The sequence below is a fragment of the Malus sylvestris genome, chromosome 2 (assembly GCF_916048215.2).
Source record: "Malus sylvestris chromosome 2, drMalSylv7.2, whole genome shotgun sequence".
NCBI lineage: Eukaryota > Viridiplantae > Streptophyta > Magnoliopsida > Rosales > Rosaceae > Malus > Malus sylvestris.
Genome location: NC_062261.1, coordinates 18,633,527 through 18,653,901, shown reverse-complemented (window position 1 = coordinate 18,653,901; position 20,375 = coordinate 18,633,527). Strand labels below are relative to the sequence as shown.

General features: G+C 36.9%; 1 protein-coding gene and 1 long non-coding RNA gene across 2 annotated transcripts; one reads left to right on the top strand and one right to left on the bottom strand.

Moving 5' to 3' along the window:
• Window positions 1-532: 532 nt before the first annotated feature.
• Window positions 533-1,048, bottom strand: LOC126613843 (uncharacterized). Its single transcript, XR_007620202.1, has 2 exons — window positions 808-1,048; window positions 533-700 (listed from the first exon to the last, which is right to left on the bottom strand). It is a non-coding gene; the product is annotated as an uncharacterized LOC126613843 (long non-coding RNA).
• Window positions 1,049-11,371: 10,323 nt separating this feature from the next.
• Window positions 11,372-19,209, top strand: LOC126604006 (calcium-dependent lipid-binding protein). Its single transcript, XM_050271056.1, has 12 exons — window positions 11,372-11,710; window positions 11,802-11,932; window positions 13,011-13,112; window positions 13,218-13,268; window positions 13,355-13,475; window positions 15,418-15,539; window positions 15,718-15,816; window positions 16,200-16,280; window positions 16,373-16,458; window positions 17,264-17,489; window positions 18,040-18,204; window positions 18,479-19,209. Exons 2-12 carry the CDS (start codon window positions 11,828-11,830, stop codon window positions 18,929-18,931), a joined length of 1,611 nt encoding a protein of 536 aa, XP_050127013.1. The 5' UTR covers window positions 11,372-11,710; window positions 11,802-11,827; the 3' UTR covers window positions 18,932-19,209.
• The last annotated feature ends 1,166 nt before the right edge of the window (window positions 19,210-20,375 follow it).

The following is a 20,375-nucleotide window of genomic DNA, read 5'->3' as shown; positions in this document are numbered from 1 at the left end:
TTCATATGAAAATGCTGCGAACTTCCTTGATCTTTCAAAGCATGCATGTCCTGAAACTGCTCGTGGTCATGTTTAAGTTCGAAATCAAGCCTCAACGACCCTGACTCAAGATCAAGTGTCCACCACCCTTGAGTCAAATCCAGTTCAAGATTAAGTCTGTGGAAAGTCCGTTGGAGGAAACCAGAAAACTCCTCCAGCCTAGTTCAAGATCAAAGCTGTGGAAAGTCAACAAGCACAACAAAATACGTGCCGATTCATCCATTATCAAAGCCAAGGATCGTCTACTACGTGAGGCTCCTTGTGGTCCAATTTCATCCAAGATCAAGCCTCAACGGCCCTTGAAGAAATTTCAAACAAAATTCAAGAACAAGCCTTAACGGCACTTGAAGAAACTCCCAGACCAGTTCAAGATCAAGCCTCAACGGCCCTTGGATCGACATCTACATTAAGGGACTTCAAAACGCATCTTCTACACGTGGCAAGCACATGTATACTACGCGCCTTGAAGTGGGGGCATTTGTAGACATTGAAATTTCGTTGAAATAAATGTTAGCCATCACATTAAAATTACATTTGTAAACATTGAAATTTTAGTGAAATAAATGTTGACCATTGCATTAAAACTACAACCTTCACCCAAATTCACCTACAACATACACCCAAATTCACCTACAACAATCCATCCAAATTCACCTACAACCTTCACCCAAATTCACCTACAACATACACCCAAATTCACCTACAACAATCCATCCAAATTCACCTACAACCTCCACCCAAATTCACCTACCCAAATTCACCTACAACATACACCCAAATTCACCTACAACAATCCATCCAAATTCACCTACAACCTCCACCCAAATTCACCTACCCAAATTCACCTACAACATACACCCAAATTCACCTACAACAATCCATCCAAATTCACCTACAACCTCCACCCAAATTCACCTACAACAATCCACCAATTCACCTACAACATCCACCAAAACAAATGGATGGTGGTGGTTCATTCCCAAAGCCTATAAATAGGCTCCTCCATCAAAGAATCAAGGGAGGATTTTTTTACATACACTTTCTCTACTCCCAAATTGGAAGAGAAGTCACACCACACCAAAGCCTTGAAGCCTCGAAACTTAGAAGCTCTCAAGCAAATCCCGAAGGATCAAGAAAGCCCTATTTGTTCTTCGTGAAATCCTCCTTCAAGATCAAGCCCCAACGCCCCTTGAAGAACTTCCACCCATTCAAGATCAAGCCTCGACGGCCCTTGAAGAAGGTGTTCATCGTTCATCATCTGTTCGTCCAAGATCAAGCCTCGACGGCCCCTGGATCAACAACACTACATCTACATGTTTCAAAGATAGAATCAGAGGCCAAATTCGTAGAAGAGATTGTAACCCCTAAATCATTAATACAAATATTATTTTGTGCACGTTGTTCTTGTCTCATTCATTGCAGGAATTCCGTGTTTACAGCGGCCACCCCTTTTGTGCAGGGATTAGGTCTTCTAGAAAAATATAATTAAGTGTCCTAAAGTATTTAGGACACTCCCTTGCAGTTGAAAATTAGGTGGATTAGGATTAGGAAAGGTTTGGACCAAATAAGGTAACTTGGCTAACATTCCTTCTTTCTTGATTGCATCCTTAACCTCCTTTTCTTGAATTAATTTCTTCATAAATTCAGCATAATCCTAGCCTCTTTTGATCTTCAATTTCATTCATCCACCTTGCTCCAAGCATGTGCTATCCATTCCAAGCCCAAAACTGCTCCAAAATGCACTTTCTTGTTACTTTAACCCTTTGGACCTACAAACACACGGAAATGGCTTGAAATACTAAATTAACTAAGAAATAACAACATAATTGCACAAGAACAAGCTAACTAAGTCACATAAATATGCTCTTATCACTTCGGTTGGGTGTTGTAGGAGCCTACGGGCGAATAAAGTGTTCTATATGCCTTCGGGCGATATTGAATGATATATGTTTTATTGAAGTTTTATAGCATGCTAGGGTTTTCGGAAAACCTATTACATATTATGCTATTGAGTTTTCATAAACTTTGAGGGTTAGTACATTGTTGAATAACTATTTTAGTACTACTTATATATCAACTTGGTCCACTCATGTTTTGTTTTGCACCCCCTCAGGACTTAGAATTGGGGTGTACAATCCCAGCATCAAGGCACTCCCGCATCGGCATCTTTGAGTCCTCTCGGTGTAGGACCTATTCCTTTGTTCATTCAATTTTATATTGTTCCTTTCTAGTGTCTTGGTTTAGTTGTATGTTTGAGCACGTTCCACAATTGCATAATCATTGTATTTAAATTTATAAGTTTTATTTATGTTCGTTACTTCTCATGCATCTTAGTATGGCTTCGTCACCTTCGGGTGTCGGCCAGCACATGCCAACCTTGGTATTTGGAGGATATCAAGGTCGGGCGTGTCAATTTTGTATCAGAGCATGGTTTATTCAGAGCATACTTAGGATCTTCTGTTACTATAGTGGTGTGTCGGTTATGACATCATTTGGATGTCACGACTTCTGAATTTGTTGTCATTCGACATAGTGGTGCAACCCTCATTCTGCATGAATAGTCACATCTTATTAAAAAAATAAGAAATTCGTGTCGGGATTGTGCCTTATCGATGATGAAATGGATTGTTGGATGACTTTCAACATCGGACCAATACTTTGCGACATGGATTCCCTAGGAATTACAGGCAGAGTCAGTTTTTACTTTGAATGACGTGAATTAGAAATCTCAGTAAAGGGAAGTCTGGTTAAGACGAACTGAATATCTGTTATGGTGATGTTACTCTGCAACATGTGTTCCCTAGGACTCTACGACATGCGTTCCCTAAGAATGGCGGGCAAAGTTATATCTTTGTGGTAATTGCTCGAAACGTTTGAAATGCATGTTGGAGGAAGTGAGTAAACGCTAGTTGTTACGAAGTTTAGTAAGTGGTAGTTGGTGGGATAAAATCAATGTTCTAGGACTCGTTCATGTTGAGGAAATTTGTGTAGATCCTTAGAGCAATTATCGGCGATTATTCTATCGATAACCTTCTTGCTTACTCCAACAACGAATTCAAGTTCCCTAACCATCGACTGTCAGTTTCACACCAAATCCTTCAAGCGTTGACTTCATTTAGATTTTATACCTTTCTTAGGATACTCTTTGGTAGCAAACATTATTCTCATCAATTTCCAAAAGGGGTTGCGACCATTGGAAACTGAAAATCCTCACAAGGTGTTGGGAAATACAAAACATCCTTAGTCCTATCACTTCCTTTCAGCAGTTCTTAACGATTCTTTAAGCTTAGCCCTATTTCCTTTCTGGCTAAGAAACCAGTCAATTTTGTTGCGATGCTGACAGTGAACGAAGTTTTTTACAACGGATTATTGTTTCATCTAATCGTAGTTCTCACACTTTTCGATTTCTAGTGATGCTTGTTTATCTTGACGGTTGGAATCGCACGTTGTGAACAACCCTATCTTTGACCTTGAGCTAACTGTAACCGTTTTGCTTGAAAATCTGGTGACACATTTTCCTTGCAGAAATCTTCGTAGATGGAATGTTGAGAACAAAATTTTTGGTGTTTAGAACATCGTCACACTCATGCTTCCATCCCTACTTCTAGTGACGTTGGTTATGAGTTTTCAATCTTTTGTTTTACACCCTTGAAAGGTTACTACTTGTTTATCGAGACAACAAATGTGTGGTCGATATTGCGGGCAGTTGACTGTAATATCAATAGCTTATTCGTTGGGTTTGTTAAGTAAGTGGGCAGGCAAACCCGTCTAAGGTAGTTGTTACTATTTGGTTATCATTGGGGCTCGACCCAAAAACACACATCTTTTCTCGACATACTTGACGTTATGAATACTTTGACGAGACCCACTTTCACTTTCGGTCTTGATTTTCAGTAGAAGTATTTTAACTTACCTTATTATAGTTATATATTTGTATTTTTGACGTTACAAATGTTGGTTGAGTCTTTTCCACTTACACTGCTAATTTCAGTGCGAGTTTTCGACTTCTTTGTTATTACATAGCTATTTTGACGTTATCGTATTATACGTACATACTTTTGACCTTATGTTACTATATATTTTCGACTTTATATTTTTATAAAGTATATTTTTACTTTTACATTGATGGGGAAAAAAGGTGTGAGCCTGGAGGCATGAAAGAGGAATCATTGCAACCTAATCGCGACGGTGTGGCATTTTCCCTTTTATGCAACCGCTCTAACTTGATTTCTTCTTTATATATTTTTTCTTCTTTCTATTTTCGAGTATAGCAAGTTATTTCAAATTTCGAGATGAAATTTTCTTAAAGGGGGTAGATTGTAACAACCCATCCTGATTTTTATTTATGGATTTTGGAACGAAAGGGTAGTTTGTTAATTTTGGTAGGGTTGATAGATATTTTAAATTTTTGCTTTTGGGTCTTGTTTGGTATGCCCAAATGGGGACCACCCTTGATTTTGTTCCCCCTACCCAAACACTCAATCTCTTTCTCTCTCCATCATTCTCTCCCTTACTTTCTCTCATCTCTTAACTCCCGCAAACACTTTCTCTTAGCTTTCACCCTTTTTGGTGCACCGTTGCACCACCGCCACTGCCCACCTCACCGACGAGCTACAACACCATCACACCAGTTCGTCCTGCCTCTCTCCCTAAGACTTGAACTGAAACTAAGCCTCAGATGTCTCTCGCATGCTCTCTCTTCTCACGACAAGGTCTGACGGCCTTCGAGTTGATTTCCGGCCAACTCCAACCATTGCTAGGGAAACTAAAGGTATGATCCTAATCTAGACTTGGTTGTCTTCATTTTGGTGGGTAAATTGTATGTTAGGGTTAATAATCGAGGTTAACCGGAGCTTAGGAACCTTTGGCTTTCATCTACGTGAGAACCGGTCTAAAAATAGGTCAAATCGAATCCACAAAACCTAAGCCGACCCAACTCGTTGGGTGATGGAACTCGGCCTAGTTAGCTAGCCTAACACAATAAACCTAGAACCCAAAGCTAAGCCATCGGGCCATGCAATCCAAGCCCACTTTTATAACCCAACCCAGGACCCCAAGCCTGACCTTATACCCCATAATCAAGCCCAAAATCCTCAACCCAAATCCAAGTGGTTACCAGCCAAAACCCAATCAGATCCCAGAACCCTAGCCAGCGCATGGGTGAGCGTGAATGCATATATTGGCCGGCGCATAGAGCACATGCACCTCCACCGAAGGTACTGTGGTCTACTGCCGCCTACGGCGGCGTCGGCGACTTTTTCGGATAAATTTCCAAGGACCTAAATCAGAGCGCGACCGTCTGAGCTGCCTTCCCGTCGAAGTGCATGAGGGTACCCAAGGTCCCCCTTCATGTTTTTCGACATCCTAAATCCGTTTATGATATTCGTTTCCTGAAATTCAATCACTATAGTAGAGTTTTATTATTTGGACCCTTTATGTGCTTAGGTGCATTTATTGTGGTATTTCTTTCTTCACTAGTTTACACAGCTCTTCGACGACGAAGTATCTGTGATTTGACCCCTTCTAAAATGCATATTTTACTATTAGAAATGCATACATGAAAAGCATGATTTAATGGTTACGTTTTATGAAACGTTTATGAGTAAATTGGATTTACGCTTTATGATATTCATGCTTTATCGATTTTACATTCTTCGTAGTATATATGATTCATAACTATATACTACGAATATGTTTTATGATATGATGTTCGAGGTATTAAGCTCCGATGATATCTATGCATATGTATTTTGGAAAAATTATATTCACTGATTTTTGTGCTTATCTAGTGGTCACTATATGCCTACGAGCGATTGGTACTTATATATGGCTTTGGTCGGGTGTTGTAGGAGCCTATTGGTGATTGATATTTATATATGGCTTCGGTTGGGTGTTGTAGGAGCCTACGGGCGGATGAATTGTTCTATATGCCTTCGGGTGAATGAAGAGTTCTATATGCCTTTGGGCGATATTGATACCACTATTTAGCACACTATATATGATATATGTTTTATTGAAGGTTTTATGGCATGCTAGGGTTTTCAGAAAATCTATTACATATTACTATTGAGTTTTCATAAACTTTGGGGGTTAGTACGTTGTTGAATAACTATTTTAGTACTCCTTATATATCAACTTGGTCCACTCATGTTTTGTTTTGCGCCCTCTCATGACTTAGAATCGAGGTGTACAATATCGGCCTCAAGGCACTCCTGCATCGGCATCTTCGAGTCCTCTCTGTGTAGGACCCATTCCTTTGTTCATTTAATTTTATATTGTTCCTTTCTTGTGTCTTGGTTTAGTTGTATGCTCTGAGCACGTTCCACAATTGCATAATCATTGTATTTAAATTTATAAGTTGTATTTATGTTCGTTACTTCTCATGCATTTTAGTATGGCTTCGTAACCTTTGGGTGTCGGCCAGCACGTAGCTACCCTAGTGTTTGAAGGATATTAGGGTCGAGCGTGTCAATCAAGAGTTAGTAAAACAACCAAATCATACTCAATCTATGACATCAAATGTAGCCTATGTCATTTAACTTTCACAACATCCTAATTTTAACTAATCGTCTTACTCAAAAAAGGTTCTAAAAAGTGGAGAAATAATTAGGCAATACTTTACTACCACGTTATTCGTGATACTTTCTTTTAAAATTTGAAATGTGGACCCATTTAACACAACTGAATTTATAATTTATTTTAGGAATTAAAAATAAATAAAATACTTGATAAATAAAAAAATTAAAAAAGCCAATCTGATCCTCTTTCTCTCTCTTCTTTCTCCGCCAATATGATCTTATTTATTTACAAACGATTTGGCTTTAGCTCTGTCTGATCCCAACAAAATTCCTCCCAATTGATCCTCACTTATTTGCTACTTTTACTTTTTTTGCAGCAGATTTCGAAATTTCGAAGAATTGTTTATGTTTTAGCTTGTGATTCGAAGGTTTCGAGGTCTTAACCCAGACAATGAAGGGCGTGTTTGTACTCTGGTGTCGAAGTGTCGTGCTGCATAATCCAGACAGCGAAGGATGTGTCCGTACCCGCGTCAGTACAAACTACCTGAGCGACCACTTAGGTGGGTAGAACATGATGGTGATGCTAAAGATGTAAGGACACTTGCCCTATCTGAGCGCCTCGGGACTACTGCCTCGGAAGCTCCGCCATGCCCTTGCATTGTAGGGCGTTGGATGGATGGTCGCTAGGGTTTTTTTATTTTTCAAAGTATTTAATTTATTTTAATTTTCAAAATAAATTAGAAATCTAACTATGTTAAATGAATCCACATGTCAAATTTCAAAAGGAAGTATCACGGATGACGTGGTAGTGCAATACTACCTAATAATTTCTTTAAATTTTAAGCACTAGTAGGGGTGGGGGGGGGGAAGGCAGGGCCTGGCCTTTTTTATTTTATTTTAATTAAGTTTATTATATAATAATAAATAAATGTCTACCTGTACTTAGAAAATATACATAATTATATGGGGATGCATAAATTGCAAAACAGAATAACTATATTATAAAGTACTATAACATATTCAAAACATAGGGACCAAACATATAATGATTGTTCACCCAAATATCCAACAAGTCACTTATACTTTATTGACAAATAAAATCCAAAACAGAATTTATCTATATTCTGTCCAAGTGAGACTGGCAACCTAGGCGGTTTAGGGGGCATCTAGGCAAGTTTAGGGATCATTTCTTACTTTTGAAACATTTAGAAACTATTTGTGGTGGTGATTAATTGCCTAGTGCCTAGGCGGGGCTTAGACGACACTAAGCAACGACTTAAGAATTAAAGCAATTTTGTGTCCCATACTCCCACGTGAAGTATACAGTGATATCATACTCATTTTTCTTCTCAATTAGAAATTTCTTCATCCTCGTTTGATATTGCTTTTTTTTCTTCAAAAGTTCTACCCTTTAAAAGCAATGACCTCCAGAAAACAACTTTTAAAAATAACTTGCAAGTTGCTTTTAAAAATTGGTTTTATAAAAAGCGAATGGAGCCTTTAATAAATTTTCAATTATTGTAAAGCCCCCATTAGTTTGTAAAATGACATCATTTATCTTTCTGCACATATTTTATCCCATTTGCCGCTAGAAACACCAACTTTACACCACAACTATCAATACCACTACCATTATTACACCACCACAATCATCATGACAGTTGCCGTCACCACCATAGCCACGACCGCCATCACCATCATTGGTGCCATCACCACCATAATCCCTATCATTATTGTTGTCGATGCCTCTACCACCATTGTTACTTCGCATCTCAACTACCACAACCCCCTCCTGGCACCACCACCATAACCCTACCATTGCCACTACATCCATCCCCAACACTGCCACCATCAACACCATAACCACCACCATCACAACCATCGTCGTCAACACTCTCACTACTATATCCTTTCTTTTCTTTTCTTTTCTTTTTTGGTAAAAAAAAGGTAAAACTCACTACCAACAAAGCAAATATACACAAGAGCTCCATTTTTGTCTTTATATAATATATACAATTAGGGTGAATTACCAATTTAGTCCCTGAATTATCACATGAGTAAAAGTTAGGTCCCTTTAACTATTTTTTTTCAAACAAAATCATTCATTGAATTATAAAAATCTGTCAATTACATCCCTAATATTAGATTTGAAGCTACTATATTCAATTTTGCGTCAATTTAAGTCACATTACTTGCATGTAATACACATTGGAGGGTAAATTGGTAATTTTCCATAAAGAAATCATGTATGGAATTAACTTTGGAGAGTAAATTAGACGTTAGATTTGCAACCTCTAAGAAATGTTAAGGGCTTCTAGGCAATAAAATGACGGTATTATACTTAAAAGTGTGTCAAGTGACTTAAGTTGATGAAAAATTGGATAAAATAGCTTTTAATATAATAGTAGGAATGAAATTAGCAATTTTTAATGAATTTAGAGACTTATTTTGCCCAAAAAATAATTCAGGAACTTAATTTTCACTAAGGTGTTCAGGGATTGAATCAGCATTTCACACTTTACAATTATATAGTTCCACATTAAAACTTTATACCATATTCATTTTTGTCATTATATATTGTATATAATTATATCACTCTTACATTAAAGTTTATCAAATGCTCTTACACTATTTTTCGTACTCACAATATTTTTTTAAATATAATATATCGAAGCTCAACTTTTTAATTTCAGCTGACCATTATTTTTTAAATTTACAAAATTAATTATGTAAACGTACAAAATGACAAAAATCCAAAAGATGTCGAAAAAGAAGACAAAAAACAGAAATAAGAAAGGTGTAAAAGTAGAATGTCACGGCCATTATATGAACAGTGTGGGAAGATTAATATTTAGCAACGGCCCAAACAGCCAAGACGTTTGTCCAGAAAATACAAAAAGAAAATTGATTTTTGTACACTCAAGTTTCCAGACACCTATCCGTTTTATTCCAAGAACAACAATAATCTTTACCCGTATAATTACTATAAAGGGGGCTTATTGAGTATTGTAAATTATTTTGGGTATTAAAAGAATGTGTGAGAGTAAATTGAATGTCTAAAGAAATAAGGGTGAAAGAGCAACACAAAACGTGTAATAAAAAAAAAAATGCCCAAATCTCATAAACCAAACACTACGTAATAAGAGTTATTTTTATACATGTCCTCTAAAATATTTAGTATTTTTCACTATAGCTCCTAAAAATTTATTTCCTACCAGATTGCTCAGCAAATTTTGATAATGTGTTAGTTAATGACTTTTGTTACAAAAGTTGAGGAAAAAACATGTGTCTAATTTTTTAAAGGCATCTCGATGATCAAGTATACTTTGACCAGTGCATGATCAATTAAATCCCTATCTTCGTAATTCCTTATTTATGTTGCAATTTTCCAATGAATGTCACCTTTGAATGTACCTTTTACACTGATTATTATATAATTTTATATTTGCAAAAAAATAACATATGATATTATTGTACTAATTTCAGCTAGCCCACCCGAGAATAAAATCCTGGCTCCGCCCTTTGCCAAGTGTGTCAACTTTTTGTAACAAGCCAACTTAGAAAATAAATATCAAAGGATCAAAGTCAAACAACTACAACAAGTGGCGCAAATTGTGGCTTTTCAATAAACAAAAATGTAGAAAGTCTCGGGTTCAATACTACGAGTTAGTAAGTCTGCTTGATTATGACAATAAAATTTTTCATAACCTCTATGAACCTGGAAAAGATGAATAATCGTGGCATTAGGGGTGGGTTCAAAAAATCGAAAACCGAAAACCAAACCGAACCGAAACCGAAAAAACCGAACCGAACGAAAAAACCGAACCGAACCGAATTCTTTTGGTTCGGTTCGGTTTTAGTGATCTAGAAACCGAACCGAACCGAATTAATTAAATTAATTTTTTTATTTAATTATTTGTTTTGGGTATTATTTTCTAAACCCAATTTGTAAGTTAAAATGTGCTAAACCCAATGTGTTGCCAAACTTTAAGCTCAAAATATTAAAAAAAGGCCTATAAAAACTCTAAACCCTAACCTATTATTTCTCCCTCATATAAGGTTCCGGAACCAAACCTCTTCCCGAAGTACCTACGTCCATCTCCATAGCACTGTCTACTTCTGCGCCAGCTTTCTTTTCCAAATCTACTCTCATATAACATGTAACATAATCCATAAACATTTATTTCGGGTAGATTACTTGGGTAATTTGTGATGGAAAAGAATCTAACACACACTAAATAAATCCACCCACACATTACCTTTACTAATCAAGTTGTCAACATGCAGTTACAAGCAAACAACACTGATCTTTGAACAACATCATACAATTTAACTTTTCTAAGTAATTTGTACGATTTTTGTGTGATTTTTGTGTTGTGAGGTTGTTAGTTTGGACTTTGGAAGACTTGATTGATGATTTTAGTTCAACTTTAAATGTTTATTTTCATTGTCTTTGATTCTAGTTGGAATGTTTATGTTATGATTGTGTTGGATATGTTAAAATTTAAAATTTCAATGTTTTTCATTTTTTGAAAAAAAATAAAAACAAAAAACCGAAACCGAACCGGAAAAAATCGAACCGAAAAAAAATTGAACCGAACCGAAATTTCGGTTTGGTTTCGGTTTTGGCAAAAAACCAAACCGATTTAAACCGAACCCACCTCTACATGGCATCGCTAAAAGCTTAGGGGACAAATTCGTAATTGAATTAAAAAACCTAACCGATAAGGCGATAACAATAAAAATTGGAAAGCAAAAAAGGCCGCTCTCCAATTGGCCTACAAACTACAAAGGCTTGAATTGAATGCTCGTCTGGCTTTCATTTTCTGTCTCTCTGTCTCTCTCTGGTAACGTTAGTGGTTGCCATGATCCTGTGGAGGCAAACCCACAGCCAAAACACTCTACCCTCAGTCAGGCATATCTCCAGAGGCACATTTAAGGCAAGAACCCCACCACACTGTTAGACAAGTGAGGAGAAAGAGATTAATATCCAAATTAAATATTACATTAACAACAAGATTATATCTCAAAGCTTCGGTTTCTTCGTTTCGCATTTCAACCAACTCCGTCTTATCCTCTCTCTCTCTCTCTCTCTCTCGCCGATCCCTAATTCGCTCGCTCTCTCGATCCTTCCCATTCCTTCGATTTCGCCGGTAATGCTTCTCTCTCTCTCCCACACGCGCGCTTCGATTCTTCCGCATTTGAATTTTGTCCGTTTATTTTTGGATTTTTGATCGTTTGTAGGGAGGTTGTGTTTGGATTCCGGGAAAATGGGGCTGATTTCGGGGATTCTGATGGGGATGTTGTTCGGAATTGCATTGATGGCCGGATGGCGTCACATGATGAGGTATCGAAGCACCAAACGAGTCGCTAAGGTACTCTTATGGCTTTGCCTTTGATTTCTCTTTGACGTTTATTACTGTTTATTCTTGTTGTTGCTCAATTGTTTGGTGATTGAATTGTTTGTGTGAAAGCGTAGAAATGCTTTTTGTTGCCAGTCTCCAATTTTCGGTTGGATTTGCATTGTACATTTTTTGCTCTCACATTGTCGGAATTCAGGAGTTAGATACGTATAGGGAAAGAACTACAATCTTCGTTGAAATTTCATCGAATTTCGTAGAAGATTTTGCTAATTAGGAGAATAAATAAGATTAGGAAACTGACGAGCAAAAACTGAAATGACGAGAATTAGATGGAAAAAGCTCGGTGGCAATTGAGAAACCGACAAGGTTAAACTGCTTTTCTGAGGCTACAACATGTTGATTATCCTTGTCTAAGGACGATCGCACAAAGTTGGGAGGCATGTTCACTCGGCTTTACCTGCAGATGGAAGGATTTTTTGTGATGAATAGTATATTGTCAGAGTAATAGGAGGCAGTTTTAGTGAAGGAACGGAAGGAAAACAAATTATAAATCTGGTGGAGTCTGATTTGTGGACAACTGACTAATTACGTGTCTAGTGAACCATACTCAGTTGGATTGTCATCCTTAAGAGGAGGCAAGTGTGCTGACTTAATGTGGCTTCTTTAACATTTGGCTTCATCTTTCTTTACTGATTGATGAAAGGGCGGGGCGAAGTTTATATAGCTCAGTTGCATATGGAGACAAATAACATTTTCTTATATAGCTCAGTTGCACATGCAAAACCGGTTGATTTTTTTTTGTCTGATGCATAATCTGATGGGAACTCAATGATCAGTTTACTCTAATTTCTATTTTCATGAATATTTGAAAAGGTCTTGGGTCATCTTGTTATGGTTACCTGGATTATGCTTACTTGGTTGTTCATATTTTTTTTATTCATAGCATTTGTGGCAATGTACCATACATGGATTCACTCACTATCGTTCTTCATCGTTTCTATTTCACTCCAGGAGTTATAATACTTGATATATTTTGTATGAATTGGATTATCTTTTGTCTTAATCTTTAGTATAACTTATTCTTTCACAGGCAGTTGACATAAAGCTCCTTGGATCACTAAACAGAGATGACTTGAAGAAAATATGCGGGGACAATTTTCCTGAATGGATATCTTTCCCTGTATTTGAACAGGTTTTTTTGTGAACTTTTATTATATTATTGTTTTTATTAATGTACTCAGTTTTGCTAATACGCTGTCAATTGTAATTAAGTGCATTACCTTGGTTTGCCCTTCAGGTGAAATGGTTGAATAAGCAATTGAGCAAACTGTGGCCGTATGTTGCAGATGTAAGATTTTATTTTTTTCATTGTACATATGATTCTGAAATGCATTTGAAGCAATAACCTTGTGGTTGTTGCGTTTATTTATTCAGGCAGCAGAAATCATTATAAAAGATTCTGTTGAACCACTACTGGAAGAATACCGACCTCCAGGAATTACTTCATTGAAGTTCAGCAAACTGTCTCTTGGTACCGTGGCACCCAAAATCGAAGGTATTATCTATGATCAGTTCTCTCTCTCTCTCTCTCTCTCTCTCTCTCTCTCACCTCTTTTTTTGGCGTATTAATCCCACTTGATGGTAGTCTGTTAATATAATCTTTATGGGTATTGCGTTTTTACCATATGCCTTAGGCTGTCGAAGTCCATTAGGGCACGTTTGTTTGACAGTATTAAGAAGGATTGGATTGGACTAGACTATAGTCCTTTGTTTGGTGTGCATCCGGATTAGCTTTAATGAACTTAACCCGGACTCGCTTGGATTAACTACCTCCTTAGCCGTTCTTAACGAGCAACCCCAATTTCAGCCGGATTCGTAAGCCCTCTTTTGATAAAGAGAAAATCGCGAGAGTCAATCGTCCAAGACCCAACGTCGCTCGTCCTGCTCGTCGCACATCGTTCCCTCCTTGCCCTGCTCCATCTTCTTCCTCGCTTCCACAACCATTTTCAAACCCACATCCCGCAAAATTCAAAACAAAAATAAAATATGCAGTCGTTCCATTTTTCAAATTCAGATCCACCTACAAGCTTAAATCGAACCCAAAAAAAAAAAAAAATTCGAACCCAGAAACCATAAAACACAAAATTAAAACGAACCCACAAGCTTAAATCGAACCCAGAAACCATAAAGCACAAAAACCTACAAGCTTAAATCGAACCCAGAAACCATAAAACACAAAAAAAAAAAAAAAAAAAATCTGCAGTGGGTATAAGCTTAAATCGACGATGGGATTGACTGAAGGCAAACCGAACCCAGAAAACATGAAACTCCTTGATTGCAGACCTTCTCCATCTCCCACTTTCGAGCCAATCGCACATGCAACCCACTCCCAACTCCTAAATTTTCTATCTCTTTCTTGCTTCGTCCCTCTCTTTCTTGCTTTGTCGTTTGAACGGAGAACAAAAGAAGAAGATGGAGATGAAGAGGAAGAGGGACGAAGAAAAAAAAGGAGAGGGACGAAGTAAAATTAGGAAGAAAACAAAGGGAGAGGGGCAGAGAAAAGGCAGAAAGAGAGGATGAACCGAATTGGGAAAGGAAGGACTTCTAGAATGAGAAATAAGACAGAGTTAATAATAAAATATTACAAAATATTTATTAAATAATGTAAAATATTAATAAATATGAATTAAATAATATAATATTAGAATTTGTTATTAGTCTGTTCCTTAGTCCTGACACTGCACCAAACGCTTCATTAAACTAGTCCAGCTTAGTCTAGTCTAAGCCAGTCCAATTTAGTCCCTGCAGCTAGTCCAGTCCGAGACAGTCCGATGCAACAAACGCACCCTTAAGGTCAAAGGGTTCTCTCCTTTGTTCTTTTTTTTTTTTTTTTTTTTTTTTCAATATCAACTTAATTTTCTAATTAGTATAGCCTTTGGTTTATAATTGCTTTTTCAAGGAGGATATTGATGTTGTTTTCTGGATCATTTGGAATATATGACTTTGAGATCATATATGTGCTATGGTTTTCATGGTGGATTTAATCTGTAGCTTTGTTATGGTATGTCTTGCATTCTATGTTTTGCTATGGTTTTCATGGTGGACTATGTTTTTCGGATTTGACGACTGTACTGAGGCATTAGAGAGTTTGGTTTCAAAGAGTGGGAAGTTTTACTTAAACTTATCCTCTTTTGTTTGTGGGGACACTAGCCTGTCTTGTCCCCTTGCAGTCGTTGCTGCCAATGATAACTGTTGAGCTTGACGTTTCTACTTCCCAAACCTTTTTATTAAATAGTGCCTTTATTTCAACTTTGCATTTTGTTAATAGTTCCTAATCCCTTATTGTGAAGAATTTGATTTAGTTGTCAACTTGTTACATGGTGATTACGTATAACTTGCAAGCTTCTTTACCTTTTTTTTATTTTTATTTTTATTTTATTTTTAAAATTTGGAAATTATAAATGTCTTTCAAACCATCTTGTAATCAATTTATGCAGGTATTCGGGTTCAAAGTCTTAAAAAAGGTCAAATTACAATGGACATTGACTTTCGTTGGGGTGGTGATCCAAACATCGTATTAGGTGTTGAAGCTGCACTTGTTGCTTCCATCCCCATTCAGGTTGATATATCACCCATTTGGATGACCTACTTTTGAAAAGTTTTTCTTTGTTTTTGGACAAGTGTTTGTTTCTTTTATAAGAATTTTTTGTTGGCTTATTTTCTTTTCCATATGAAATCTTAACTTGCAATGTAGTCTTAATTCTGGTTTTTTTTTTTTGTGGCATATCTGGCAACAGTTGAAGGATCTTCAAGTTTTTACCGTTGTTCGTGTGATTTTCCAACTTGCTGAAGAGATCCCTTGTATTTCTGCGGTTGTTGTTGCTCTACTTGCAGAGGTATTTTTTAAATGTTTAACCACGTGCAAATATGTGATGATTTGAAGTCCATACATTTCTCAGAGTGGTTATTACTATTAGTTAACCTTGTTGGCGTTAGCTTGATATAAGTTGTTAGCCTGTTCCCTTACAGCTTAATTGTAGGAGTTTTTGGAGCCTGGTGATTATCTAACATGGCCTCAAAGCTTTGATTGTAGGAGTTTTAAGTTTGTTACATCTTTTGCATCATTTATATTTGCTGAGCGTAGTCTATCATCAAGTTGTCATCTGACTCATATCTTGTAGAAGTATGGGGGTGTTGTAGAATTACTTGACAAACTTTTCTACACTTGTCTTTAAAAAATTGTTTATTGAATGATTACTTCTTGTTTACATCTGATCAGCCAAAGCCGAGAATTGATTACACTCTGAAGGCTGTTGGTGGAAGCTTAACAGCCCTCCCTGGAATTTCAGATATGATTGATGTAAGTTTTGTAATTTTGATGTGAAGTCATCATCTTCTTGATTTGTTTGTAAGTTACTAAACTCATTTTACTGTTTGCAAACCATTTGTTAGGATACCGTGGAATCCATTGTCACAGACATGCTCCAGTGGCCACACAGGATTGTTGTTCCAATAGGTGGTGTGCCTGTTGATACAAGGTAATTTTGATTTGTTATTTTCTTCCTTTCCTGCTAGAAATTGGTGGTGTGACTTGGTGTCAGAAAACTCATAAAATTCAGTTCAACACTCATGGGTGAATTGTCCATTTGTTATCTGTTTGCCCTTTTCACCTATTGACTTCAAGATATAATGCACGGGAGAGAATGGTTCAGTAGTTAATTTAGTGATACAAGAGTGCTAAGAATTACACTGTTCTTACAGTTGGCACCAGTGATCAAAGCAATATATTGGTCAATTGGTTGACCCAATTAAAATGCACTTACATGTTTAAAAGGTTCTGATTTGTAGTTGATAGATTTGAACCGAGGCTTTATTTGTTCTATAGTTATCATTTGTCTCTTTTTTTTAAAGCATTTGTCCTTTTAGTTTATCCAGAAACAGTGAAAACCAAAGTAATAGTTTTTAAGTAGATTAAACCTATAATAAACATGCTTATCCAAAAGTGCTTTCAATAAAGTTACTTAGCACATAGCAGTATGCAGTAAAAGATGAGAAGTGCCTACCAAAGTTTAGTACCAATAATCAACGCTTGATGTAAAAACACAAGCATAAAAGATCAAGTAATAATACTTATATCTGATAATCAAATTTAACGTTTAAAAGATGATAATATATAGAATTATACATGTTTGTATTCTATTACTTCATCACAGTTTAACCATGTTTGACAGTTGTTCCTTTCCCTCTGGTTTGATGACCATTCTTGTTTTAGAACGTTGGGGTTTTTTTATTCCTTTTTGTTTAAAGGGTTGTTATCTATAACACTTTTTTTGGGTTATGCAGTGAACTGGAGCTTAAACCTCAAGGAAAGCTCACCTTGACTGTTGTGAAAGCAAATGATCTGAAGAACATGGAAATGATTGGAAAATCGGACCCTTACGTTGTTGTCTACATTCGTCCACTGTTCAAGGTTAAGACCAAGGTTATTGATAACAATCTGAATCCTGTTTGGGACCAAACTTTCGAGTTGATTGCAGAAGACAAGGAGACTCAATCACTTATTCTTGAGGTTATTTACCAATCACTCATCCTTTCTTTATCACTTGTACCTTGGCTTTTGCTTCTTTGCTTCTTTGCTTTCTTCCAAACATGTATGCATAACTTGGAATCTTGCATGTCTATTTAATGTTTTTGAAATGTTATGTAAGTGGTGATGTTTTGTTAAGAAACTTGCGTGCAGATGTCTCTATTCTCAATAGATACGAGGAAGTATGAAATTTGTCGCAGTTTCACTATATTAAATTAGATTTGAACTATGACTTAAGTCCACACATGTAACACTTGCGTACTTGAAACATAAAAGTTCTGAATCATTTCATCCCTATACGTTGACAGGATCATGGACTTAAGTTAGTTATTGAAGCTATGGTTCCTAATCAGAACTTCGCATTTTATTTAGGACGGTTGGTATCATGGATCTGTTGTGCCTTATGAGCAAACTTCAAAAATAAAAATGTTTTTACAGTGAGGAAATCTAAATGCAAACTAACATTAAAATTTATGTTTTTTTCAGTGAGGAAATCTAAATGCAAACTAACATTAATCAAATCTTTAAACAGGTTTTTGATGAGGACATTGGACAAGACAAGCGATTGGGAGTAACAAAATTACCTTTGATTGAGCTGGAAGCAGAAACTCCTAAAGAGATTGAACTGAGACTGCAGCCATCACTTAACATGCTAAAAATAAAGGAAAAGAAGGATAGAGGAACTATTACAATCAAGGTAAGGGTTCAACGCCACGAATATTGTTTCCGTACTTTATCGGTTTTAACATGTGCCTCATATATATACAGTCCTTTTGTGTATTTATTGTCTTATTCAACTTCTCGTTTTCTATCCTATGACAACTGTGTGAAACTTAAATTTTGGGAAGTCTTGAAATACTTAACTTAATTTGCCTGATTATATGTTCTTTTTAACGATGCTGTTAGAGCTCTGAATCTTTACTATTTTTTCCCTTACCAATTTTTTAAACTAAGTCGGGTTCTACATTTAGGTCTTTTACCATGAATTTAACAAGGAAGAGCAGTTGATTGCTTTGGAAGAAGAGAAGAGGATCCTAGAAGAAAGAAAGAAACTGAAAGAAGCAGGAGTTATCGGCAGCACAATGGATGCACTTGATGGAGCAGCTTCAGTGGTTGGATCCGGTGTTGGAATGGTGGGAAGTGGTGTGACCGCTGGAGCCGGGCTTGTGGGAAGTGGAGTCACTGCTGGAGCCGGGCTTGTGGGAAGTGGCGTTACAGCTGGAGCTGGGCTTGTGGGAACTGGCGTTAATTCTGGAGTTGGAATGGTTGGGAGTGGGCTTGGGGCTGTTGGCAGTGGCCTGAGCAAAGCTGGGAAGTTCATGGGGAGGACTATCACCGGGCAATCCAGCCATTCCAGGAGAAGAAGTGGCTCCACAACTCCAGTGAATAGTGTCCAAGAAAATGGCGGTGCAAAGCCGCGGTAATGTGCCTGCCTGCACTTGCTTAGTTACTGCTATATTGTGTGAATGGTAGGCTTTAATGAATAGAGATATACTTTGCCATGCTTGCTTCTTTTCAACAGTCTCTTCTTACATTCTTTTCTTTGTTATAATTGGATAATAACGGCAATAGGTATTGCTTTATTCCCGCCCGTCTTTTGTCTGTATCATCCTGTGTTCTTGCTCATCTTCTACGATTGCTGGAATTCGTAATAATTTTTTAAAATATTTGTACAAATTTATGAATTGCTACATTGGTTTTATGTTGTCTCGTCTGCGTGGTACTTTGCTAGACTTGTCAGATTTTGAAATTCTCTTGTGAGCACGGGAAAAGTGATGTTTGGAGCCGTTGGATTGATGAATGGGGATTATTCTGTTTAAAATCCCGCAACCCAACGGCTCCAAACACTGAGCGTGGGATTTGTTAGCAAATGAGATGTAAAGGCGTATGTATACACTCTGTATGCCGGTAATGGCATATATACGAGTGAATTTAGGTCAGGCAGGGTGAGCCGATGATGTCGGTGTTAAGTGAGAAAAAAACGAGGAGTGTGTGGGTGTCACATACGGATATACCCAGAGTAGACGGGAAGGACGAAAATAGGTACACAGCTGCAGCCTTTGTATTTATGGTTTTATTGCTTTAACCACCAGCAGCAGCAGCAGATGGGGCAAATAAATAAATGCGAGGTGACCGCATGAATTCACATGGACTTTCACACTATTGGCAGCACACTGAGTGGCAGTACACAGATCCATGAATTGCAATAAGTGAAAAATAAGTGAAATTTTCAATCATGGTTACATAAAATACTGACACTTGGCAACATTTCATACCCAACTACCTGTTAAGTTCCAAAACTACCATAATAACTTGATTACACCGCCAGAACAATTTATATTGTATTGTTATGTTGACATGAAACGTCTCATATTAATAAAATAATAATTTTAAACAAAAAATTAGCATGAAATATCACCGTGACAATGTGCCGGAATCATACATTTTGTACATCTAATTGAACAGGATTGGGCTTGTCATTTATCATTAAATAAATTTGCGAGTGATGACAAATAAAATTCGAAGAACGGAAGAACGGAAGAAGGCAGACAAAATGCAGCCACGTGACACGTTGTACATATCTTGAAAAACGGTGCAGGCAGGAATATATTCACGTTCAACTGTAAAATAACTGCATATCACAATTTGTCCTACAACAAAAATCTCAAAGGCCCCCCATTTTTCTGTTTAATTATTTGAAAACATTATTTATATCATGATCTACGTCGCAAGCGGATGAGAATTCTTTGAATTCTCTTTGTAAGAATCTTAAAAATCCTTATATTTTATTCGTTCATCATACATCATGCGATCAATTTTAATTAAATACAACTTTGTATTTAATTTTATATAAAATAATTTATAACC

Coding starts and splice junctions, on each gene's coding strand:
- LOC126604006 (XM_050271056.1), top strand. CDS start 11,828: ATGGGGCTGATTTCGGGGATTCTGATGGGGATGTTGTTCGGAATTGCA. Junction 15,540..15,717: donor TTGCTTCCATCCCCATTCAG/GTTGATATATCA, acceptor ATCTGGCAACAG/TTGAAGGATCTTCAAGTTTT. Junction 15,817..16,199: donor TTGTTGCTCTACTTGCAGAG/GTATTTTTTAAA, acceptor ACATCTGATCAG/CCAAAGCCGAGAATTGATTA.